The following is a 27,072-nucleotide window of genomic DNA, read 5'->3' as shown; positions in this document are numbered from 1 at the left end:
CTTACTTTACTGTAAAGGAGGATTTCAATACAAAGCAATGATTAAACTCACTTGCAAACACTTTTGATGTGATGGCATCTATATGAGGGTGCAGAATAAAGGATGAAACATGAGTCAGGCTAAAAATTAATGTTCAGATTTTCCCACCCACTCCACGCCACAGTGCTGAAGCAGCAGAGCTCCTTCTCCCTCAGACTGATTCAACCTCACTGCCATAAAGAACGCTTTAGGAAATCTTTCCTACAGATTGAAGCATGTTTTTGTATTATACCTTGATGCTGCTGTTTTTTTTTTAGTTATACATATTATTTATTAATCCAATTTGCACTTCTTCATCATTGTTTTTAACTACATTTTTTAATCACACTGCAAGAATTTATTTACAACAGTCTCATAGTATAAACCTCTTACTTTGTTTATTTGTTGTGTATTGTACACTGTACGATTTTATTCTTTATCATGCTGCTGTAACACAAAGGTTTAACCTTGTGGGATCAATAAAGCATCTATCTGTCTATTAAAGTAGGCTGTACTCCCCTTAGGTGCAGCATGTGTGCATGCAGGTTCACCTTCACGGTTTTCTGGGACACTTAACTTAACTAAGGTTTTATTAATTTCACTCCTGCTTTATCCACTCTGACAGCTCGCAGTAAAAACTGTCAGCTGTAAAAGTCTCGCGTGGGCTTTAATAAATTCCTCCCTGTACGCTTGAATCTCAGGACCCGTGTTACCGGTTTCAACCACCAGGGGGAGACATCGTGCCGTGCGCTCTGTTGATTCCCGGAAGTTGTGACAGCGTGTTCCTCAACACAACCACAACAATGAAAGCTATCATTCAGAGGGTCACGAAGGCGAGTGTGACAGGTAAGCTTTAACCTGAGCGCGGCTGCTGCATTTTGAGAATGTATTTAAACTCGAGCCTGCTCACAGCTTCCGCTCGTTTCCGTCGCTGACGCGTCGCTTTAGCTAAGCTAGCAGGGTTAGCATTAGCCAGCAGAGTGAATGCAGAATGAATGCAGCAGAGCTGTTGTCCGGCTGTCAGCCGCTGCTGGAGCTCAGAGGGGCATGATAGCAGTGAACATGTCCTCTGTATGTCTGCAGGGCTGACGGCTGAGCGACAGACGTCACGGCTGGCGACTGTTCTCCGACAGCCGGCCACCTGTCAGCCTCTGCTAGCTGCCGGTGTGCAACAGTAACAACAGCTGGAGGGCAAACAGTTAACAAAAACACGCTCATATATGCGTGGTTACATTTTATTTCTCAGTCTATATTATTTTCTCACGCTAAGAAAGTGCGTTTAAAAATGTCTACAGTGCTGATTTAACCGGTCAGTTTTTATTTTTCTCCTAAATATGCTTAAAAAGTACACATGTGCAGAGTTGCACATATCTTCTGTAGGGCATGCATCTGTGTGAGAGATTACATTGAATGGATTCTGAGACATGCGTTGGTATAATTTCGCTGCTTCAGTGCGCAGAAGGCCAAAGTGACCCTCAGACGGTCAAGTAGAGCGCGTTTACCGCTGGGTTTAAATCAGTTTCAAGTATCCAAGACGAAAACCAAATTCGCTGCAGTTGCAAATATCCACACATGTCCAAAGCTGCCTGTAATGCTTTTATAGAAACTTGAAAATTTTGAGGATGTAAAAACATAAAATCTCCTTTGTCTGATTTCTTCAAGTTGGTTGTGATCTCTGTGGGCACAGCGTTGCCTGATATCTCTGTGCCAGTGTTCATTTTGTTGTGCTTTCTTGCAGTGGGCGAGGAGCAGATCAGCTCGATCGGACGTGGACTGTGTGTGCTGCTGGGCATATCTGTGGAGGACACGCAGAGGGATGCTGAGTACATGTGAGTGCAGAAAGCAGAAAGTACACCCTGAGATCTCAAACGCTGTAATTTCATCATAAAAAGAAGGGAAATCTAAATAAACTAAAAGCACACAGTCAAAATAATAAAACATTTTGAATGATTCTGATCCGTAAACAGCAGAACGTGAGGCAAAAGCAGTTTATGTGCTTGATGCACTCAGATCTGTCTGTAAGAGGTTACTCACTATCACCAGTGAATGGAGCCTATAACATTAACATTAGCAGCGATGAGGTCATTAATTATTGAAACGGCTATTGTCACTGTTGATTGAATTGAAAACAGAAAGTGTAAAATAAATAAAAACAAATATGTATAATAATAAGATACAAAAGTGTAATCGCTCTGTGCAGACGGACAGAGAAGCTGCTTACTGTCTTGTTGTCATCTTTGTGTTTTCAGGGTGCGTAAGATCCTGAACCTGAGGCTGTTCGAGGACGAGCACGGCCGAGCGTGGAGCAAAAGTGTCATGGAGCGAGACTTCGAGGTTCTGTGTGTGAGCCAGTTCACCCTGCAGTGCATCCTGAAGGGCAACAAGCCGGACTTCCACTCGGCCATGCCCGCAGAACTCGCTCAGCCTTTCTACGACAGCATCCTGGAGAACATGAGGAGCACCTACAAACCGGAGCTCATTAAAGGTGGGTCAAACAGAGGCGTAGGGCCACGTATAAAACACTGTGACTGAAAGCTGTGGACACCAGTTTGCAGTAGCAGCTTAAGATTAAAATCTTTATTAAAAGCAGCTGTGAATGGGACTCAGATGTGAAGCGAGTCAGATTAATGTTAGACGTGTGCGACTAATCGAGTCTAAGGTCGCTGCTTTGTTAGTCGGTTAAACAGATTGTTCCTACTTTATCGATGTGTGTCAGCAGTTGGCAAAAGCTGCGACTCTAACGACCAGCAGAGCCTCTTCCTCTCTGGTATGGTGAAGGATCAGACATGAACCATAAACCACTGCAATACTTTGAAGTAGGAAATGAGTGGCTGTGTGAGAGGCATGTGGACGCCAGCCTGCAGAGAGTGAAGGTTAAAGTTAGCACTGCTAACGTTAGCCTCGTGCTTGGGCTGGGTTCAGTTTTAAATGCTTCAGTGTGTTTGCTGACTAGTTGACTACATCTCTAGTTTGAATCTTACAATATTTAACATTAACTTAAAATAAATTCCTCCAGCTTCACAAGTAGTTTTGTTACTGGTGACCAGTTTACTAGTCCAAGAGTAAGAAACACTGTCCATATGAACATGTGGTTATTTAAGAGAATGAATGAAACTGAATAATATTCTTTGATAATCCAGTTATTCTCAGATGCCGCTGAGATGTGCATCTCTTTTTGCTGATGTTAACGTTGCAAACACTCAGACTGCAGTTGGATTGCTGCGTGTGCTAACATTAGCAGTGCTAGGATCCGTAGCATGCTTCTTCGGTCAAATGGTTAAATCAAACGCTAGTTTTCTCTGATAAATCGAACAAGCACCTGTCCATTTTCTATAGGGCTGCTCAATTAATCGAATTTTAATCTCGATTACGATCTGGGCTTTCAACGATCATTAAAAATGACTGAGCCGATGATTAGCCCCTCCCTCGTGCTTTACTCTCGCGCTGCTCCGTGTGGCGAATCGAGCGCACCTCTCTGCATTCCGAACACGTGTCACAACAATTAAGAGGACCCGAGAGAAGCTCGGAAAGCTAAGCAGAAGTTATTTGGAGAGGAGAGTGACTGCCGTTGGTTGAAAAGAGGTAAAAAAAAACTTCAGTGGTGTGGAAACATTATGGGTTCGTGGAGTCAGACGTGGATCAAGTAGACACAGTGTGTAAACTTTGCTACAGTGTCGTAGCTGCACCACAGAGCAACACTGCAAAGTTCACTAAACATAGATGTTTACATTTTTCATTTATTTTTTATATTGCAAACATTTCACTGTTATCAGTATTTGCACTATTTTATATTATTTTTGACAATCTTTAAAGTCATTATTCAATACATTGTTATTGTTAAATAAATATCGTCAAATAATCGAGATCTCAGTGAAAATAATCGTGATTATCATTTTTGCCATAATCGAGCAGCCCTAATTTTCTACTTTAAATTTCTGCAGACCTGCGCTGGTTTATGTAGCTGTCGTCTGCCCGACTTTCCACTTCGCTTTTTTACAACTTCCTATCACAGAGAGCGGGTCTCAGGTGTCTGCAGGTGCTACAGATGTTGGAGGATAGTGTTGTTAAATTACAGGACGAGCCGGTGACCAGTAATGTACGTTCATAAAAAGGGAAGAATTGTTTTAACTGACTTGTGGTGCTTAATAATGATGTTTAATCGGCTAATCGACTATTTCTAAACATCCATAAGATCACAAGACATGCATGCAGCAAGAAGAACAAAAGCTGTGCTCATGTTTACGCAGGTGGCTCAGTAACATTTCATTAACACATGATGTAGGAATTTGAAATTGATGCCAGAGGTGTGTCTGCAAGCAGGCTGAGGGGTAGCACCGATGGTTTTATTATAAAGCATGCTTCATCTCGATGAACCCTCTGCTCCACCCGAGTGTCAGATTCATCCAATGATCGCACTGTTCCCAGTAATTCCCAGCAGAAGAGTAAAAAACATATCATACCCATCAGCTGCTTACCTTTAATCTGAATTGTCATGCTGTGTGTGAGAAAAACGGCTGCGTGAAACCTTCACGCTGATATTTTGGTTAGCGGGTTACCCGCTGCCTCGTCAGGCCTGCTTGTTGTGGAGCTGCTAATTTGTGCTGCTTTAGTTAAAAAGCTGGTCATTAATGAAATGAACTAGCTGCACTCTAATTAGCACATAGCTATTTCATCCTCAACGCTTATCCGCCCCTCTCAGTAAATCCAGCCCTTCATCATCTTCACTGCCCCACTTTAAAGTCCTCTGATTTTTGCCCCCTGCTGGAGTTTAGGTCTGGATGTTGATATCGAGCTGATAGCTGCTGTTTCTAGCTAAGATGGATTATTTTAATTAAAAAAAATAGCCGCAGTCTGTTGGCGGTCTTTTCAGAGACCAGTCTTAATAGAGTCCCAGGAGGCTGCAGGACGGCATGGCTGAAAAATGCCTGTCACCTGATACAAAGCTAATTGGAAACAAAAGGTCAAAGGTCACAGTTATTGCCACACACTTATGGGCCTGGACTAGTGATCCTGCTCCCTGCTATTTAATTGCCCGTATTCCCATCTCGGTGTAAGGTTACAGCAGTTTAGGCGGTGGATCATCGGCGTGGTGACGCGCTGGCAATGACGGTGGCGGTGAACTGGGTCAGCCCACCGGGGAGCAGGTGAGGAGAACACCTTGTCCCAGCGAGGGAGGCGTAGGGCTTCTTAATTAGGAAGCCTTCCGCCTCCCCCTCCAGAGAGAAAATGCGATGATTCAGCGCTTTTTTTCCACCGCGGCCCAACGGCTTCATTGTGCAGATGGTGTCATTAATCTCGTGGACACGGTGGAAGAAAGGAGAACATTTGGTGCGAGGACAACTTCCTGTCCCCGCACCTCTCCGTCGCCTTTGTCCCCAATGTCTCAAAGCTCCACGTCACATCGTGAAACATCAAGTGCTGATGCCTGTAAACTGTAATCTCTATTCATTTGTCTTCCTGGTTTTATCATTGTAGATGGGAAGTTTGGGGCTCGCATGCAGGTCCACATTCAAAACGACGGACCAGTCACCATCGAACTGATATCACCGACTGGACCCACAGACCCCAAACAGGTACATCACTGAGCACGAAGCTTTAAAGACTCATCTTAACCCTTTAAAACCAATAGGAGCGGGCACGCTCTGTTTTGCGTAACTATTTTTAAATCCCGGTAGCTCTGCAACTACGTAAGCTAGCGCAAAAATTATTTTTGCATATGAAACCGGAGGAGTTGTACTTACATCTTATGCCATCAGCTTGTCCTCGGTCACAGTTTCCTTCCACATATAGCTTTGCAAAAACTGCATAAAAAGCACTTGCAGCAACAAAAACATAATATTCCAGAAACAGGCTTTGCCGATCCGATCAGCTGTTCGTAACACTTCCTACGTTGGAATAGACGTCAGTAGTTTTTTACCATCAAGGCCTCATGAGCCTATACTGGTGTTTTTAAAAGTTATGTTTGACTTTATGACTTTCTGTGTGGTTTCTGGGATGCTCAGGACTCATATTGCACTGCTGGAAATAGTTTATTTTGATGCATATGCTGCTTTTTTGCAAATTTGCATTATTATAATATTTATTTTCCTTTTTCCTGCAGTGTATAAAAATTGGTGTATTTCAAAAATAAAACTATGAAGACACTCAAAATAAATTTCCTGTGGTGGGAAACTATTTTGTGCAACTTTTTTGTATTTTCAGTTTTGAAGGATAAGCCTCTTAAATTTCTCTAACTAGAAATATATGTTAAAAAAACAAAAACGATTTTCAATTTTTTTTGTAGTTTATTGCACTTTTTTGCAATTTATGTAATTACTATGCACTTAATGCAGACATATTATTAAAACATGTAACAACATGTAAAAATATAATATAAGCTCTGGCGGACTTGGTTCTATGGTAGGTCTTAAAGGGTTAATACCTCAGATACCACTGGCCGCTGCCTTACCTCCAATGTGCAGTGCCTGCAGGAGTGTACCTGTTACCAATCACCTGTCATGTTTGTATACGAGTTAGATAACAAGGAGACCTTTCATATGCTGTTACTTGTACTGAGCAGCAGCTCTCCCACTTTGTCTGATGACTTTTCAAAGTTTGCCCAAAGTGCATTTTTCATGCAAGTTTTCTCCAGTGAACGATCAGAAAAAGCTCCAGTATCAATGTTTGTTTCTGTTGCTCTACATTAAAGACATGAAATTGCAGCAGTTTATTGAAACTAGGATGCATCCCATGACAATGATGCTCAGAGGAAATCAAAATTTCACATGGATACCTCCCTGTACTTACATAAAAAAATAAAAAATAAGGTGACTAAGAAAGCACCGATTTTCGACAGATTCCCGTCTCTCTGTACTTTGAGGGCCTGTAACTCTGGTGCATCTAATCAAGGCATGCAACATTTATTTGAACATGGTCACACTCCAAATAGTTACTGCACAAAAAAAATCAGCTGATTCTGAGAGGGTCAGCAGGGAGGAGCTCCTTAATTTGTCAATGTGAAGGAGTCGATTTCTATTGTACCACCAGGTGGCAGTGTTTGCTCTCCTCTCATGTACAGACTCTTGATTCTTATGCTACAGATTTTTGTTGTTGTTTCCTTTTTAAAATGAGTGAAATAAGAAGCATCCATTATTTATACCCTTGAGGTTTCTTGAAGTTTTATTTTTCGTTTATTTTGCTTGATTTTGTGTGATCTATATGATTACTGTTCCATATTTGACTGACTAAAATTAAATAAGTCTGAATCTAAATCTGCATCCTTAGATCTGAGTTTGAAAGAGTCACACAGAGGTTATTTTTAATGGCTAAACTGAAATCCACAAATGCTTTGAATTTAAGCAAAGTGAAACTCGAGGAAAGAAAACAATATAAAAATTATATCCAATAACATCTATAAATCCAGCCAGTTAAATGAATATCAGAAGTATAATACACAAAGTAGTGTGTTGTGTGGATGCGTCTGCATGTGGAAAAACCTATCATCTCACTCAAAGTCACAAACTCACAGATCATTGCTGCCCAGCTGATCGTTTTGGTTTTACAACTCACAATCTTTCATCGACTTTTTTCCACAAATGCAATAAAAATTCAACAAAATAAAGTAAAATTTTAGAAAAGTAAAACACACTAAATTAGCCTGCATTTGTTTACTAAATAAATATTTACTTTTTTTTTATATTTTCATCCATATGAGACACCCGTGTGACTGATCCACCATTGAACAGGCCCCACGCTTTTATTTTGAAGGTTCAGTTACTGCTAACTTGCTGGCTGTAGCCCTTCATGTAAGATGTGCCCCTGTCGTTATGCTGATGTGCTCGTGGTTTGTTTCACTTGCAAAGCTAGTGCTTTTTAGGCTGCGTGTTAAGTTTGCTGGGGGTTGGATGCAGAATTCCAGGATCCCAAATCCCAAATTAAGGACTCAAGAAAAACAATGTAGATTTGGGAAAGGAGAAAACGAAACGTTAAGCTCTCACACAGCAGCCACGATTAACATGTGTCACCCCCATGGAGCCGCACTGATTCACTGATATCTCACTATCACTCAGTCGCCTCCATGAAGGAGCTGAAAAGTCCCCCATTTGTTTTAGTTGTGTGTGTGTGTGTGTGTGTGTGTGTGAGTGTGTGTGTGAGATAGAGAGAGACAGGCTGTTATGTGTGGGTTTGAGATGATTGGCACCATCGGCCCACATGCTCGCGCTCTCCCTCTGCTGTACCTGTCCAGGCTGTGACTGTTTGCTCCAGGAAGCCAGAGTCAAACCAGGATGCCTCCTTTCTAAAGGGATGGTTTTATTCTGAAAGTGTGCGCTGTGATCTGAAAGGGTTAGTATATCATTTTGATTGCATGCAGGGAGCTTTGACAGGTTTTCATGCTCAGTGCTTTTAGGGAAAGCGACATCAGTGTGGTGCTGGGTGAAAAGTACATTAGCAGGTGATTCATTTTAGCTTCTGAGAAGTCTCGATATGAGTACAGAGGACCAGCTCCAGGGGACTGAAAGCACCAGAACTGAATTAAATTAACATTTTCTTTTTTTTTTTTCTTATTATTATTTTACCTTTTTAAATAAACTAAAATGAAAGAAAGGTTCCTGAACCAATCCAGGATTTTCTATTTGTTTAAGACACATAAAACAAACTTCTTTTAGCTTTATTCTTTATTCATTTAGACCTAATTTTCAGTGTCCCGTCAAAATATAAACTGATCTTTATTCTTAAGATCATCCTTTACCACAGCCCAATGCTTCTTCAGTGACTTTGTATTTCATTGATTCTTTGCCTTTAAGTGTTTTCTTGCCACATCGCTTATTAAGAAAACAAACACCGTTACAGGACGGCTGTGAAAATCTGAACTGTGAACAGAGATGTACTTCATAAATTTATCCCCAAATCCTGCTACATCTGTAAATCTTCATCTTCCTTCATCTTTTTTTTTTAAAGCAAGCTATTTTTTTTGTGTGTGTATCCCGTTTGGATCTTTAGCCATCAGAATTGTTGTCTTAAGGCCAAGAAAGATGCCAAGTGGATCATCATGGCCTTCCATATTGGTCCATTGGATTGACCTTTATTATAATTATGTATTTATTTTATTTTCGGTTGCTACAAACGGGACAGACATGACTGGGGGATAGGACAGGGAGAAAGAATGAAAGAAAGAGAGGGAGAGAAAGAAAACCAGAGGGGAGAAGAGACGGTGAGAAAGGGGGGAAGAAAGAAAGAAAAACAAATGAAACACCTGGATCACCTGTACGGAGAGAAAAAACAGAAGAGAAAGCAAACAAAGAAAGAGCAACATAATAAAAACAGCACCATCACAATAAACTAGCTAGCAGTAGATAACAGTAGATACTAAACATTAAACAATATTGTGCAGCACGCAAGATAGACAGCACACAATGTGCTTTGAGGCAGCAGCCAAGAAAGGTGTAGTCTGTGAACACCTGTGTGGATCAGCACGCTTGTATTCAAGGTTTCTCCATGTAGCGATCTGTTAGGGAGTGTGGGGAGCCATAGCAAGCTATTTTTATAAAGCCAAGTAACACTGCAGCAGATGATTGATTAACATGCAGCTGTAACTAATATTTATCTTTCCTTTGCAAGTCCGTTTTGCATCATTGATGCATTTTCGCTTTCTTTCATTTTTTAATTGAAGCAAAAACTTTGTGGATTGATCAGTTAGTCAGATTTTAATTTCAGTCACAATTTTGTGTTTCGACAACTATTAAAACAAGATAACTGAGATCAAAGTCCAGGTTCACTCCTCATCAGGATGGTTTAGTTTAGCTCACATTTATTAATTTATTTTACCAATTAAAGTTCAAGCAAATGCACGTTTTCATTATTTTTTTTTTAAGGCTGGATCAAGCTACACGATCATGGTCTCATTCGTGATTTGTTCAACTTTGGATTTACTCGATTTTCTCTGCAGTGATTCTGTGAATGAGTCATGAAATGTTTTTATGTATTTTTTTTGTGCATTTAACCGCTGATTTATGAATGAATAAGAGTCGAGTAACGGAGATAGAAATCAGTGCAAAAGTGGACGGTTTCCTGCAGCGAGAGGATGTTTCTCAGCTCCTTCTGCCACCAGAACGAGCTTCATGCAGCCTTCCTGAATTCTGCTCACTTCTGTGGAGCCCAGTTAGCGTCCTTATGCCTTGGCTGCAGGCAGGTTTTGGCTGCTCTCCCCTTGGTGGACTTGGCTTGCTTGCCCAAAGGGAGGGATATTAAGCAGTCCTCAGAATTTTAATCTTGTCTGTTTGGGATGTTTTGCTGTGGGGGCTGAGGAACCAAAGCCAAGACTGAACATGAGGGATAAAAGGCCAGCCAATAGGCTACGCTTGGCACGGGGTGGGAAATGAAGCAACAGCCAGCAGACACTGTTCCTTTCTTTCCATGAATCGGGGATTTAGTCCACCACAGGGTCAAGCGGCCAGCAAACAATAGAGTTATCCAGAGCAATGAAAATCATCCAGTTTTGGATGTTCTCTTTGGGAAGCTGGAGGCTGCAGCCCGATGGCAGAGGGCTCCAGAGTTTTTCTGTTTGTTCACCTTACTGTTGGTGCATTTTGATTCAGGCTGTGGGCTGAAACCCAACATTCACAGGAGTTACATAATGTTTGATCATGCTAAGCTTTCACTGGGTTGGAGATCAGAGTTTTGGGTTTGGACGTAGCTTTAGCGTTGGAGTTATAAACAGATATCTTTGTGCACTACCACGGTGTTATATCAAACAATCAAGGTGTGACTGAAGTGCAGCTTTAATTCAAGAGGATTGACAAAAGTATTGCATTAACTGTTTAGAATTTAAAAATAAATGTACATAGACGCCATTTTCAGAGGTTTAAAAGCAATTGAGTTGACCTACAACCAGTGTTATGGACATGTGAGGAGTTCATTCAAGTGTTGAACTTATATTTGGTAACAGTTCACTGGAACTCTGAATGTGAGGTCCAAAGAGACGGAGATGCAAGAGAAGGAAACAATCATTAGGCTGAAGGACAAAATGCACCTATTAGAGAGAGCAAACACATCAGCAGTAGGGGTGGGCGATATAAACGAAATACGATAGAAACGATATAAATTTGGCCAACGATAGAGATTTTGACTATATCGCTCTATCGCAATAGCGCATGTTGATGATGTCATCAAGCTGCGCCTGTTTTGGTCGAAAGCATCGCAGCGGCTACAACCATTATCTTCTGCAAATTATGCCGGGCGACAGTCATAGCAAAGAGATGAAGCACTTTTGAAATACGGGGAAAGCCAAAAACTGCGCTTTATCGAGTGGAAAAAAAGTTAGCATTCATCCTCCAGCTTCACTGTGCTAATGTTATGCTAACATAGCTGTGTCGCTAGCAATCACGTAGCACAACATTATATACCAGGTAGTCCAACTTCAGTAACCCTGCAAACGTCACTGCTGTTTAGTTTTCTCTCTTCATTTATTTTGGAAGTGATAGCAGAGCTGTACGTTTGAATTAGTTTCAAAAATCTCTCAGTCAGAACATGGTATGTCATGTTTAGGTGTAAACTAGCGAGCTAACTTCCTGTTAACTTCTAACTCCGTTAAATTTAATAAATTCTGTTTTCATGGATGCATGGATGTTAAACTTAATTGTTACACCTGGTAAAGCAGCAACGCTGATGATTTTATTAAAGATGAAAGAATTTAGACCGTTTTAAACTCTTAGTGTTCGTTTGACTTTGGGACCTGAAACAGACGGAGTTTTGGACCCAGATTCCTCCGCGAAGCTCCTCACTACAGCAGCCGTAATGCTCTGACAATCCATCAAGCAGTGCGGCTTACCAAAGTTGTACTAAAACATTTTTTAACAGATTTCTGCAGCCAAAATCGGTTCGAGGTCAGTAAGCACAACCAGAATTCATACATAAGGCACACTCTCGATTTTTGAGAAAATTAAAGGATTTTAAGTGTGGAAAATATGTTATACAGAAGAAAAGAATATATCGTTACCGCACGTGCTTCAAATTATATCGCGATATGAATTTTAGGCCATATCGCCCAGCCCTAATCAGCAGTGTTAAAAATTAACATTCTTACAAAGATGAAATGCACCAGCTCAGCAATCACAAAAGGCCTGAAGGACCACAGAAGACTACAAAAGTATATGATGACAGAACGATTTTCACGGTTAAGAAAAACAACATCTAACTAAGTCAAGAACACTCTCGAGGAGGTAGACGCATCTCTTTCAGTCTGCAATCAATTGAAATGAAATGCAGAGGAAACCAGTCGTTTACAGCTAGATGCAAACCGCTGGTTAAACAGGAAGAACGGGGAGGCTTGATTAGATTTGTACATTCTAGACCAGCGGTCCCCACCTACCAGGCCACGGACCGGTACCGGTCTGTGAGTCATTTGGTACCAGGCCGCGAGAGTTGAAGCTCGGATGTGAAATTGATGGTTTTCAGGGTTTTTATCGTTAACTCGGTTTTCCTGGGTCTTTTCCCGTGTGTTATGAATAAATCTTCCCTTTTTTGGCACCGGTACTAGTTTTATTTTGTTGTATTTATTAGGGCTGCTCGATTATGGCAAAAATGATAATCACGATTATTTTCACTGAAATTGAGATCTCGATTATTTGACGATATTTATTTAACAATAACAATGTATTGAATAATGACTTTAAAGATTGTCAAAAAATAATATAAAATAGTGTGCAAATACTGATAACAGTGCAAATGTTTGCAATATAAAAAATAAATGAAAAATGTAAACATCTATGTTTAGTGAACTTTGCAGTGTTGCTCTGTGGTGCAGCTACGACACTGTAGCAAAGTTTACACACTGTGTCTACTTGATCCACGTCTGACTCATGAACCCATAATGTTTCCACACCACTGAAATTTTTTACCTCTCTTTTCAACCAACGGCAGTCACTCTCCTCTCCAAATAACTTCTGCTTAGCTTTCCGAGCTTCCCTCGGGTCCTCTTAATCAGCGGTCCCCAACCCCCGGGCCTCGGACCGGTACCGGTCCGTGAGTCGTTTGGTACCGGGCCGTGAGAGTTGAGGCTCAGGTGTGAAATGTATAGTTTTCAGGGTTTTTATCGGTTTTCAGCGTTATTTTGTTATCGTTTTTATCGTTAACTCGGTTTTCCTGGGTCTTTTCACGTGTGTTATGAATAAATCTTCTTTTTTTCGGTACCGGTACTAGTTTTATTTTGTTGTATTTATCCGCGACACCTTAAAGGCCGGTCCGTGAAAATATTGTCGGGCATAAACCGGTCCGTGGAGCAAAAAAGGTTGGGGACCGCTGCTCTTAATTCTTGTGACACGTGTTCGAAATGCAGAGAGGTGCGCTCGATTTGCCACACGGAGCAGCGCGAGAGTTAAGCACGAGGGAGGGGCTAATAATCGGCTCAGTCATTTTTAATGATCGTTGAAAGCCCAGATCGTAATTGAGATTAAAATTCGATTAATTGAGCAGCCCTAGTATTTATCCACGACACCTTAAAGGCCGGTCCGTGAAAATATTGTCGGACATAAACCGGTCCGTGGCGCAAAAAAAGTTGATCTAGACGACACGGTTCTGGAAAAAATAATTCTTTGGAAAGAAGAAACAAAGTGGAGAAGAAGAGGAACAGCTCCTGATCTACAGCACACCACGTCATCTGTCGAACACGGTGGAGGTCACATTATTGCATGCGCGTGTGGAACCATGTCATTTGCTTTTATTGATGACGTGAGTGCTGATAGGAGCAGCAGGATGGATTTTGGAGTGTGCAGGGCTGCACTCTCTGCTCAGGTTCAGCCAACTGCTGCAGAACTGATTAGACCGAGCTTCCCGGTGCCAGTGGATAATGACCCAAAGCAAACTGTAAAAGGAACCTGAGAGATCTCTAAGGCAAAGAAATGGGATATTCTTTGATGGCCAAGTTAGATCTCAACCCAATAGAGCATGCTGTTCAGTTATTAACTGGATGCAGAGAGACCCACAAACAAGCAGCAACTGGAGGCATAATTAGCAAAATGGTGTCACTTTCCAAATACTCACTGATCTGACCGATATCATCAACAAAGACAACAGCAAGCCTAGTTTCTTACCACAGCATGTTAATGGGTTCAGCTGGGAATAACACTCTTTTTTGTACTCGTTGAATAATGTAATGTCTTATGCAATGCTTTGGATTTTTAAGATGACATGTAGTTCATAAATATTTCCCCTACAACCATAAAAGTTTTACAATCTGTGTTTCCAGACTATTTTGGATGTCAGGTAGCATACCTACTTCATCATCACTGTGGAGTGATGTTTATGAACTGTGAAGACGAGGGAGGAGCGGTTTTTGATTAGTAGAGTTGTCTGACTAGTTGTGCTGAGTGGCAGCATGAAGGGCTATTTTGAAAAGAGGGAGTGCGTGCAGTCACAACAATAGACTCATTGAGGGGATCATATGACAGCTCGGAATAGCTCCGAACGCCAAGAGAATAGAAGTAGTCATGTATCACAAATGTGGCGTGCTGGCCCGGGCCTCTTTTTCTTTGTTTAATTAATTGTTGTAATTGTCATGCATGTCAGGACCTTTGGGTGAATACTGAGCATACTGCAAAGGTCATGATCTGCAAGTCATGATGCAGCATGTTCATGGTGGGACCACAGAGCCACCAGGAGGCCCAGATGAGTCAGGTTTCAGTCGCAGATTAGGAAAAGGGAAAATGTTACAGTTTTAGAAATAAGAATCCATAAATTATTATTACTTATTCTAACTAGGGCTGCCACGATTAGTCGACTAGTCACGATTACGTCGACTATCAAAATCGTCGACGACTGATTTAATAGTCGACGCGTCGTTTGAAGCTTTGTAAGATCACAAAAGACGCAGGAATAGGTAGTAGGATTTAAGAGTGTAATAACGGACTGAAACAGAAGATGGCAGCACTGCATGTACAAGGATGCCAGCTGCCGTTAAACCCCGAAGAAGAAGAAACTGTCCCAGAATTCTTAGCGACCCATCGCGGCCCTGGTCAATTTCAGTTAGCTAGTAGCTAGTTCAGCTAGTTAGTTTTAATGTTACTCATATTATTCTTTCTGGGTCACAAAATAAATGTTTAACATATTTTCAGGTGAGAATGTAGCTGTGTAAACCTCAAATATCTGCTCAGTTTATCAAGACACCACATATTTTCAAAAGCGCTCCGACGTTTTCGGAGACGTCTGTTACCCACTAGCTCGATAGCTAGCCGGGGGCTAGGCTAACTAGAGCCTTGAAAACACCGGCTTTTTTCAGTGTTTTATTTGTTCTTGAGTAAATCGGTTTGGCTGAGATTAAAGTTTTAGGTTTTACACAGCTGAATAAACGGCAAGCAGACAGCTGATTATCAGAAGTGTGAGATGCTCGAGAATTTACTCAGGTGTCCTGTTATATTTTAGATAGCAAGGAGTTTATTAAACTTCACTGAAACAATCTGCAAATGTCATTAAAAATGAATAAACTATCATCTTGTCTTTATTTTTAGTTAGCACAGACCTTAAACACTTAAAGCTGTAAGCTAATGATAGTTATATAAGAGCAGATGCTGCTGGTGCAATAAGCTGTATGTTTTACGTTGAATGGATGATGATCTGATTAGTCAACTAATCGCAAAAATAATCGGTGACTAGTCAACTATCAAAATAATCGTTTGTGGCAGCCCTAATTCTAACTATCCTCTGTCTAGGATGTTATGTGACCGGGTTGTTTGTCTGCTTGTTAGCAGGTGGGGAAAAAAAGCTTATGGCCAGAAATATTATTCTTAGGAGCCGGACTCAATCGAAATCTGGATCTGGATTCAGGAATATTTGGAAGGATTCTTTTTGATTACATCATCTACGGCTCACATTACCAGTGGTGTACCACAAGGATCAGTCTTAGGGCCTATTTAATTTTCTACTTCTATGCTTCCACTTGTGTACATTTTACAAAACCACAATGTGTGTGTCCCGTGAGAGCTCTGATCCTAAAAGCTTAGCTGCTGTTTTAAACTGCTTGTTGTCTTTCTGACCCAGCCTTTTTGCTTCCTTGTATTTTCTCAGCTATCAAAGCAGGAGAAGCAGCAGCAGAGGAAAGAGAAGACGCGCTCCAAGGGTCCCTCTGAGTCCGGCAGGGAGAAGGTCGCCCAGCGTTCTCGACAGGACCCCAACGCCAGCAGTGGGGCAGAGGGGGACGTGTCTTCGGAGAGGGAGCCTTAGGACATCGAGGTGAACGGGAAATATGCACACACACATGCAGTCAGGTACAGTTACGCTCAGGCGTGTCTGTCTAATTTAGTCTTTATAATTCGTCAATCATTTCCCACGAAATAAAGGCTCCTCTTAAAGGGGACGCCCCATGCTGTTATCTGTTATCAGTCTATGCACAAAGAGCACCTGTGAGACAAAAGCTCAGGCTCCAAACTGCTCTAACCGCTCAGTTTCACATTGTTTTTCTTCTCTTGCAAATATATGATGTCATAGAAGGAGGATGTGGTTACCTCAGGCACACGGCTCTGACTGTAAGTAAAAGGCTGGCACGCACCTGCTGTTCATACTTTCTACTCAATATTCAAAAACAATTTAAACAAAAAAAAGTTGACATTTCTAGTCTAATTCTAACTCTTAGTATTTGCTTCTGCACCGTCGTCATCTCAGAGCTGCAGTTATTGTTTTTTTGGCCGTCGTGGAGGCAGCTCCCACAACTTTGGAGTAGTGATGTAACCTGGAAAGCTCCTCCAGCCTTGGCAGAAGGACGTTCATAAATTGATCCAAGAAATTAAAGAAACAAACCAAGTGTAAATATGGGGACGTGTCTGCCAAGGCTGGTACCACTGAAACTTCATTAGAGCCACAACAGGACAGCTTGCCGGCCGACTTAATTACCCTGCATGCTCGTCCACGCACGTCACTTTGTTTATGTGTGCGCGAGGTTGTGGGTAGTTGTGTTTAGTGTGCGGTTCTCCTGGAAAGGTCACAGCAAACAGGATATCAAGCTCATAAAATGGCTTTTTACTTGCTGCAACAGCTTTTAGTGACCATATGGAGAGCTGAGCGTCTGGGCTGGCGTGTCTTTTCTGCTCGACTTTGTTTTGGGGGGGTGGGGGTTTGGAAACGGCACGGGAGGATGATGCATTGTGAGCCAGAAAGTATCCCAGGATGGAGATCTGTGATGGAGTTGTCTCAGGCACATAATTAATTTAAAAACAAGCTTTTAAAATTAGTCATGTTTTGGAAATTTGGAAGGAGGTGGAGTTTTTTAATAACTCACCTGTCTGCATTTTTGTAAAACTCAGAGTTAGCGATGTGGCTACTTTGAGGTGTGTGCTAGCACAGCTGTAAGCACTAGCTGTCTGCTAAGCCTCACATCTGCTAGTTAGTGACTTCTTATTGGATAATAGTAAATCTGCTGCGTTGCGCAGACCATCAAAGACCACCTGGGTTATGGGAAGTGAAATTGCAGTATTTTAGGTAGTGGATCGGTACAAACCCCACTGGGATAGTTGGGACACTTTCTGAAAATCGAATAAAAACTAAAACCTGATTCTCCTCCTCATGATGTGCTGGATATTTTCAAAGGGAGACAGATCAGGACTGCAGTCAAGCACAGACTCCATGTCTACAAAGCCAGGTTTTTCCAATGAGGCCTGGCATTGTCCTACACACGGAGTTCCAGATGGGAGCATATGTCTGTCTAAAATTCCTCCTCCTCGTAGTGCCTTCACATATGTGCAAAGTGCCCATGCTACGGGCACTGGTGCACGCTGAGCCGTGAACTCATGTGACCACAGGACGCGTTTCCATTGTTGCTCGCTCCATCTCGGATGAGCTCGGGCCCAGAACTCACTGATGTTTCTGCACAAAGTTGTTTGGAGTGTGTTGCAAGCATTTTCTAAATGTGTTTAAGAGATAAAATTAAGTTTAAGTGGAAAAAAACATTTAAAATCTTTCCTTTGTCCTTTTGTCTGTTAAATAAATGTTCAAGTGTGTGACGAAAAAGCAGATTTTAGTTTTATTCCCAATTTTTCTGGAAATCTGGTGTATCTGTGTGTATATAATGCTTTACTGCTTATACTGAGCAGTCAAAGCATTTCTAAACTGCAGTATTTTTTGTATAACTCTATTTAAGGAAACAGAGTTATACCTTTAAACAGCATTTCCTGTGCTTACCTGGTTTTAGGTCCTTTTAAATTTGCTGAAACTCTGAGAACAAAATGTCTTTGCATCCGTGCAAGAGATGCAGTCACCTCCCAAAAATAGTTATGTCCCATTTATAATATTAGTGTATGGTGTCATGTGCAATATGGCGCCCTTAAATCTGCAGTGAGAAGCAGTTACAGTTGCTCTTGTTTTCCACATCTCCCTTTTTCCATCTGTGCCTGATCTCTTTGTTTTTGTTGACATTGCGGTGAAACTCAGCAACCTTCATGAGAGACAGACCTGTTTGTTTCTCATTTTGTGCTTCTTATTGCAGTGTTGGGGGTGGTTTGGTGTGTGTGTGTGTGTGTGGGGGGGGGGGGGGTATGTTTTGGGGGGTTGTTCTTATTTGCCTTGAGTATTTGTTTACTAGTGCAAAAACAGACGAGTTCTGGGAGAACAGAGATGGGGAGGCATTGAGTCAGCTCTCTCTGTGTCCCCCTCTGCTCTCCCTGCTGAGGCTGCAGGCTCCTGCAGCACAGCTCCTCTCCCTCTGTGAACCCTCCGGCAGACATGCATTAATGGATATGCCCTCAAACTGGCAGCAATGCTTCCTGATCCTTGTGCTCAAAGATGGGGCAGTGCAGTTAGCTGCATTCAGACAAAAGCATGACTGACACCAGAGAGGTGAGATTAATGGGTTAGCGAGGTATCACGAGCTTAAATCAGTTTCACTGTCACGAAGGTGGCTCTCATTACCATAGTAACTTAAGTTGAACACATAAGCTGGTCTGGAGCAAGTAATGTCAATCACATGGCAGCAACTCAATGCTGCTGAAGTGCAACCTGAGCTGGGCTGGTCGGCTTCAGAAACTGCTGATCTGAACTGCAGAAGAGTATCTCTCAGTGTACAGCACATCAAACCTTGAAGCTGATGGGCCACAGCAGCAGAAGACCACACCGTCTGGCACTCAGTGACCCGGCTGGTGGAGTTAAAATTTAGCCTGAGAGCGTGAATCCAACAATGGTTCAGGCTGCTACTAGTGTAATGGTGTGGGAGATGCCAACAATGCTTCGTACCAACTGAGATAACCAACTAAAAACCGATAAAAACCCTGAAAACCATACATTTCACACCCGAGCTTCAACTCTCGCGGCCCGGTACCAAGCGATGGCCCGGGGGTTGGGGACCGCTGGCCTACCTGAGTGCTGTTGCCGAGCATCTTCTGATGGCTCATTCCAGCAGCTCACATCATCTGAGTTCACTGTGCTCAAGTTGTCACAAAGGTCACCAAATCTAAATCCAGTAGAGCAGCAGTCCCCAACCCCCGGGCCTCGGACCGGTACCGGTCCGTGAATCATTTGGTACCGGGCCGCGAGAGTTGAGGCTCAGGTGTGAAATGTTTAGTTTTCAGGGTTTTTATCGGTTTTCAGCGTTATTTTGTTATCGTTTTTATCGTTTACTCGGTTTTCCTGGGTCTTTTCACGTGTGTTATGAATAAATAAAGGTACTGGTACTAGTTTTATTTTGTTGTATTTTTCCGCGACACCTTAAAGGCCGGTCCGTGAAAATATTGTCGGGCATAAACCGGTCCGTGGCGCAAAAAAGGTTGGGGACCGCTGCGGTAGAGCACCTTTGGGTGTTCATTTGACAAATCTGGAGCTACTGTGTGATGCTGTCGTGTTGATGTGGACAAACTCTCTGAGGAAAGCTTCCAGCAGTTTGTTGAATCTGTGTCATGTTGAGTTAAGGCAGGTTTAAAGGTAAACAAGGTAAACAACCCTGTACTACAAAGGTGTGTCTAATGAAGTGGACACTAATCTATTGAGGAAATATGTGGTCTAGAAGTAATCTGTAGAGTCGAACCTTACTGATGTCTCTCGGTTGGAGTAGGCGGCGCTCAGTCACTTTTGAGCAGAAGATTATGACGCGCCAAACACTCTGAGCCAGAAGCGGAAAACCTGATCCCAAAGTTTTAGACTTTTATTGACTAAATCAGCATTTTCATATCATTTATGAAAAGAAACTCTCGAGTTATCCTCATCCAATCACCTGATAGCTGCTGTTAGCTTCTAATGGCTTAAAACCTCCATCAAAACATCAGCAGGTGCAATGTTATTATTATGTCCTCCCTGAACTCCTCCACAGCAGGGGAGGATGCAGTGTAATCCTCAAGTTTTGGAGGCTTCAGCACCTTGTTACATAAGGTCTGACCAGAAGCCAGGGATGAGGGGGAAATGTGAGAAAGGGAGTGGGTTGTTGTTGTTTTTTTCGATAAGGTGACAGTTATTTGGATTTTGGAGTGAGAGAGTGCACACGCAGCACCTCGGGAAGAGTGTGTGCTGTAGTGAAAGAGAGGGATGGGTGGAGGAAAGAGGAGAAAGGACAGCGGCCTTGCTTGCTTAGCTCTGTAGCTGCATGTTTTATAGAGAGAACCGGTGCTCCCGAGGTTTGCTTTGCGCGTCTTAAACATGAGCCGCGCTCGCCTTCCATCGAATAATTTGCGACAGCCCTCCATTATCTTCTCTGCTCGTCCTTCCTGTCTGCAACGCTCTAATTTCAAAATAGAGTTATGTTAAGTTATCAGTACAGGAAGGTTTCAGCTGCTGTGAAGAGTTTCCAGCTGTAGCTGTTCTCAGGACTGTCGGAGATGTTCACACCACAAGTAACGGCATCTTTAAATTTAGCTTTTATTGCTACCGTCAGCGTTTTTGTGCAGATCTTTTAATAAGATGCAGACTTTTGAATTTGTCTGTTCACCTAAAATAGAAGCTGCACTTTAAACCTCCAGGAATTTTTACTTCTTTTCATTTTAACAGGAATAAAATGGGAAATTAACAATCTGTGGGGGGGGGGAGTGTCCATGCTTAGGTTTGAGTAGCTTATTTTAGTCCGTAAAGATATTGCTGTCGATATAGTCTTGGTTTTTTTGTTAGTTGGTTTTTTAAGATTTATCTGTAAGATTTTTAGTCTTAATCTGACCAGACATTAAAGCAGAGAGAGAGTGGTAGGAAACCACACCCCTGCAGTGGCTTTTAGTATATAGGTCCCCCACTCAAACCATAGATCAGTTTTGTTTTTAACTACATTTTCCATCTTTTAGAAAATATTATTCTTGTTTTATACCAGATTGGGCTTTAGATTGTGATCTTTGGAGTGTCCCAGTCCATAAATACCATAATCTGTGCAGATTAGGTCCGTATGTGTCTGCTGTCTGAGCAGGATGGAGCTCAGGATTAAACCATTGTCTTTTTTATGCCCTATATTGTTATTTTATTTTATTTTTTTTGACGTATCAAAACCCGATGTCATCATTTCTTGATTTTAGTCATCTTGGCTGGAGCTGTGTATCTAAAAACGAGACTTCACCCAACAAAATTCCTAGTAGATAAACCAACTATGAGCATATCATAAGAATCTCATGGAATATTCACAGGTATGTTTCATCTGTTTTCTGATAATAAATATATTATTAAAAGAAAACAAAAACACCTGCGAGCTTCTATCCTCCGAGCTCGCGTCCTCTACCAGAGGCCTGGGAGCTTGAGGGTCCTGCAGTATCTTAGCTGCTCCCAGGACTGCGCTCTTCTGGACAGAGATCTCTGATGTTGTTCCTGGGATCTGCTGGAGCCACTCGCCTAGTTTGGGAGTCACTGCACCGAGTGGTCCGATTACCACTGGGACCACTGTCACCTTCACCCTCCACATCTTCTCGAGCTCTTCTCTGAGCCCTTGGTGCTTCTCGTGCTCCTTCTTTCTGATGTTGCTGTCATTGGGAACCGCTACATCGATCACTACGGCCGTCTTCTTCTGTTTGTCTACCATCGTCTGTATCTGGAAGTCCCACAAGATCTTAGCTCGGTCACTCTCCACCACCCTAGGCAGCGTCTCCCATTTTGACCTCGGGACTTCCAGGCCATACTCAGCACAGATGTTCTGTATGCTATGCCGGCCACTTGGTTATGGCGTTCCATGTGTGTCCTGTCTGAGAAGGCAGCTGGATAGCGTGGTAGTAAGACTTACACACCTTTGGAACGGGAGTTGTGGGTTTGATTCCCAAATGCTAACCAAGCCTACCTCAGACATGAGCGAGAGAGATAAATATGAAGCTGAACCGGGGGGTGAAATTGATTTCATTGTAGTTCTTAACAGAGCTTAAATGTGTTTTTCATCCTGAACTTTCACATGGATATTTTCTGCCCAATAAATATGCTTTGAAGGCTCAAAAAGGCTTAAGAAAATACCAAAGCGCTACATTTTGACTCCTATAAACACAAAGGTGCTGTAACCCTGATAGTGTTGATGGTTTCAGGGTCTAATTTCACAGGGCTTAATTACATTTGCTAAAGTTGCTATGCAACAAAGATCAGCTCATCCTGTGGGGGTCACGTGGGAAGATTTTTCCACGTTTGGTTGATCTTCTGTAATGATGTGAATGACTGTGTAACGACTGAGAGAGTATGAACAAAAAGAGGCTAAACTACTGCTGTTTCGTGTCTTGCAGATGTCGTACTGGGGACATGACGGTGAGCCCAGTTTCCTCAGGAAGGCCTTAAACCTCAGCGACTCTTTCACCTGATCCTGGACTGTCCTTCCTGTTTGGAAATCAGCAGGATTCGTTCAGCCTGTTCAGCCTCTCCCCTCCACACTCAGATAGGACCGGCTACATGTAGCAAAGATGATGTCTGGCCACATGACACTGCACAGTTTTCTTAGATTTGTGAGGGGAGGGGAGGCGTGGGTGATGGCAACATCGTAAAACCGTGCAGCCCAGTAGCTTTATGTGCTCGGCTTTCCTTTTCCCCTCGCTCCCTTTCTTTCCATCTTTTCATGTTTCTGCCACCATCTGTCTCTTTGTCTTTTGCTTTCTCTCTGTCTGTTCTGACTTAGTCTCTGTTTAGAGACACGACTCTGACCCTGAAGCACAGCTCAGCTCCAAGTTTACACTGCAGGAACATCATGGTAGTGAGAATGTACCAAGCTTGTTATATAAATTTTTGAGGTCTAAGAGGTTATTTTACCTTTTTGAGTAGCAGATTTTGTTTAAGGTCAAACTGAAGTTGCTACCACTGTCTGCTCTGTAAAAGAAATGGCACTGTTGTTTGTAGCTGGACAAGTTTACGTTTCATATGCAAAGACTTGAGATTAAACTTCTGTAAAGTCAGCCATTGGTTAGTGAAGTCCTCAAGCTCAGTCTTTTTGGCCTTACCTTCTTAATTTGAAACTAAATGTGCACCTGGATCCTGCTTTCTCCTGATTCTGGCTGTAAATTTGTAAAATGATCATCATGTTTTAGTAAAGAAGACCGAAAAATATCAGCAGGGCACATAAACACATCACCAGTATTTACTTTTCCTTCTTTTTTTTTTTAATTTAAGATCACTGATGAATTTTTCCCACACTGATTTCTGTACAAATGGACTGCTCTTTTTTTAGCAGCTAGTTGAGTCGCCCCCTGCTGGCCTTTTGCATGGTCTTCACTTTCTGGAATCAGAAGCTACGTTACTAATAATTAGACGGCCGTCTGCAGCAACACCCCACAAAAGCTTCAAACAACAGCCTGCATTAAATTTCCAGCTACATGCAAGTATGATGCTGCACGCCGACTTGCTAAGCTAGCTAACAAACATCCACTGGGTAAAAGTGCATTGCTAACAACATTAGTTTGGCTAACCAGCCGAGTCTTGGCTAACTACTGTCTGCTAGCAACTAACAAACATCCGCTGGGTAAAAGTGCATTGCTAACAACATTAGTTTGGCTAACCAGCCGAGTCTTGGCTAACTACTGTCTGCTAGCAACTAACAAACATCCGCTGGGTAAAAGTGCATTGCTAACAACATTAGTTTGGCTAACCAGCCGAGTCTTGGCTAACTACTGTCTGCTAGCAACTAACAAACATCCACTGGGTAAAAGTGCATTGCTAACAACATTAGTTTGGCTAACCAGCCGAGTCTTGGCTAACTACTGTCTGCTAGCAACTAACAAACATCCGCTGGGTAAAAGTGCATTGCTAACAACATTAGTTTGGCTAACCAGCCGAGTCTTGGCTAACTACTGTCTGCTAGCAACTAACAAACATCCGCTGGGTAAAAGTGCATTGCTAACAACATTAGTTTGGCTAACCAGCCGAGTCTTGGCTAACTACTGTCTGCTAGCAACTAACAAACATCCGCTGGGTAACAGTGCATTGCTAACAACATTAGTTTGGCTAACCAGCCGAGTCTTGGCTAACTACTGTCTGCTAGCAACTTAGTGACGTAGCATAAAGATGGCTGTGTATCATGTAGCTCATTTAGCGGCGCACATTTCTGCTTGCACTGACTCAGCTTTCACTGACACATGAACGGTAACCAACTAACTCAGAGGCTGCCAGGGTGGTTTTGATGCCCCAAATCATTATTGTCTCTTCATTAACAGAAATAAGAATAGCTTTACACTTTAAAATCACTACAGCAGACGGAGATGTGATTTCAGTTGGACTTTAAATGCTAAAATGTGACCTGCGTCTCAGTGTGTTCCTCAATTTATTGACCCACTCAGTGGAAATGACTCTAGAAAAGGTGCTGCAGTCGATTGTAAGACCAGGATCGAGTTTCTGCGACTGCCCCGTTCACCTGTGCTTCACACCTGCGGAGAGGGGCCAGCTACACCTCGCTATCAGTGTGACCGGACAAACTCTGACATCAGCTATTTATTCATGTTTCTCATTGTGACGCTGTCCTGCTGTCACTCGACAGATCTGAATGTACGTTTTGTTGTCGTTTTTATAAAGGTGTATGAAAGAAGCGTCTCTCTGTTTGTGTTGGATTCTGCTCATTTTAATGCAAACAGCAGGGATGCTTGGCCTTATTTCTACTTTCAGCATCACCACCTGGCCGCTGTGCTGTCCCAACTTTAGCTTTCCTCTTTTTTTTGGTTGGCTATTCTTGGCCAACCACGCTATACCCCTCTCATCCCTTTCCTTCTGATTTGAGATTGCGGTGGAGAGGAAGAGGAGCTGCTGCATCCTGGATATGGGAGCTATCTGAGAGGGAAGACATGACCCAGATATGTCTGCTAGCTAGCTACCTAGCCTTGGTGTTTCAAACTGTGCTAGAACTGCAGCTTTCCTCTGCAGTGACTGCATTGTGGTCCCAATGCCAGAGGAAGGAGGAGGTAGGCTGTGTGGGTTATTGACCAGGGGAGGGCTGGTGCAGGACAGATGTCTCGCTGTGGGGAATCACCTGTTTGCGTGTGTGGATGTGGACGTCCTGAGCTGCTGGGCAGGGCAGTGGGTGCGGTGTGAGGCGGACATGGGAAACTGGGTTAAATTCCAGGCATTCTCCTACATCTGAAGCCCCACTGTTTCTGGTTTGTCTTTTCTACAACTTATCTTACATCTTGTGTGTGTGAGCGAGTCCTTTGCCAAGCCTACTGGCTATGGAAAAACAATTTAACTGGATTTAATTTGTTGCCCCCCTCCTCCTTCTCCCCACCCACTCCTCCTCCTTCCTCTTCCCTCCTTCCCCACAGTTATTTCTTACGTCTGGGAGGTTGGGGGAATTCAGCTTGTTTAGTAACTCCGTGCCGAGTCTGATGTAGTTTCGGAGGTTAGACAGGCCCGGTTTCATGGCAGCTTAAAGGCCTCGAATCATGTCGGCATCATCACGACACGAGAGAGTAAACAATTCCCAACTGATTTAGAAGAACGTTTTCCAGGACACATCAGAAGCCGATCTAGAAGTGTCGCTCGTATCCTGGTTGCCCTTAGATCACTCTGGGCTCTTTGCTCTAAAGGGTTAATAAGGCACCATGAAACCAGTTGCCTAGAGCCCTGACCACTTTTTTCCATTCTTGCTGGAAAGTTTCCAGTGCTATTTATATGAAACCTCAGGCCCCACAATCAAGAAACCCACTTGGCCGGGATCGAGTATTATCCATTATCCCGAAGTTCAGCTTCACTCAAAGAGTGCTGCATTAAAAAACCATCAGAAATGGCAGAGACATGCTGGAATCGGTGGTCCGTATCATCTCTGTGGACACAGAACAATCTGCAGCGAACAAGTAGGCAACATGTACAAGCAGGCACCGGAGAAATCAATCCACATGACCTAACGACTGTTGTATAACCAAAGAAAATATTACAGCACATCTAATCTGCCCCGGGTCTGATAGATGATGTGTAGTAAAAGACCAGATATGTGAAGAGAACCGAACTGTTTTTTTATTCTTTTCAAATCCATGTTCACAGGGGCCGATGTTTAGTTTTGACTATAATATCATCATATTTTAAAGTAAGATTAATACCGGTATTATTTACAGAAGCCTTGAAGGCGTAGCCAAAGTGTTTGGCTCTGTGTGAGTGAGTGATTTTAGTGAAAACTACAACTTAAGAACTCTATGCTACTATTATTGTTCAATTTTCTGTGAGTATAAGCTGTTTAATGTGGTCTTATTAAAACACAATCCCAGGAGAGGGCACAACTGAAGCCAGCAAACATCTGCAGCTTATCAGGAGACACAAATACACAAATACAGTTCATGGTTGCTCTTTGATTCACACTTTAATAAAGGTTTATAATAAAAGAGGATGGATTTGCCTTTCCTTGTTTCTGTCACATATTCACTGTTGCAACACTGTACATGTATGTACTGTATCTGTACATGGTAAACATGTCCAAAGTTAAAATAAATGTGTGGCTCAGAGGATGAAATTTGGGTCAATTTTGCGCTGTCTTCTTTTTATGAGGGGCAGCCAATCAGAAGACAGTTGGGTTGCAGGGGGAGGAGCCAAACTGAATGTTAGCTAGCATCCTTGTATCCAGGGGTGAGGTATAAAATATGAATCCCTGTAGAGTTACTATAGATGCCAAAAAAATCCCCTCACCTTTAAAACAGGTGATGAATTCTGTGGTAAAGTTGGGGATTTAACACGCGAGTCTGTGGGGACCCACTCACTTTCAGC

The 27,072-nt window shown here is 42.5% G+C and overlaps 1 protein-coding gene across 4 annotated transcripts; it reads left to right on the top strand.

Moving 5' to 3' along the window:
- Window positions 1–785: 785 nt before the first annotated feature.
- Window positions 786–26,690, top strand: dtd1 (D-aminoacyl-tRNA deacylase 1). Of its 4 annotated transcripts, none has more exons than XR_004843908.2 (7): window positions 786–864; window positions 1,757–1,847; window positions 2,268–2,503; window positions 5,494–5,591; window positions 16,054–16,253; window positions 16,474–16,511; window positions 22,632–26,690. XR_004843908.2 is itself a non-coding variant. In XM_035911529.2 (7 exons), the coding sequence occupies exons 1-5, from the start codon at window positions 822–824 to the stop codon at window positions 16,207–16,209; spliced, it is 624 nt and encodes a 207-aa protein (XP_035767422.1). In that variant the 5' UTR covers window positions 786–821; the 3' UTR covers window positions 16,210–16,218; window positions 16,474–16,511; window positions 22,632–26,690. The 4 variants fall into 4 exon arrangements, 3 of the variants coding, with proteins under 3 accessions (XP_035767422.1, XP_006799665.1, XP_006799666.1); XM_035911529.2 differs by having other exon boundaries at window positions 16,054–16,218; XM_006799602.3 differs by lacking the exon at window positions 16,474–16,511 and having other exon boundaries at window positions 16,054–16,218.
- The last annotated feature ends 382 nt before the right edge of the window (window positions 26,691–27,072 follow it).

This window comes from Neolamprologus brichardi, chromosome 6 (genome assembly GCF_056152115.1).
Source record: "Neolamprologus brichardi isolate AB-2024 chromosome 6, ASM5615211v1, whole genome shotgun sequence".
Lineage (NCBI taxonomy): Eukaryota > Metazoa > Chordata > Actinopteri > Cichliformes > Cichlidae > Neolamprologus > Neolamprologus brichardi.
Note: the sequence above shows the minus strand (reverse complement) of the source record. Positions and strands in the feature narration are given on the sequence as shown.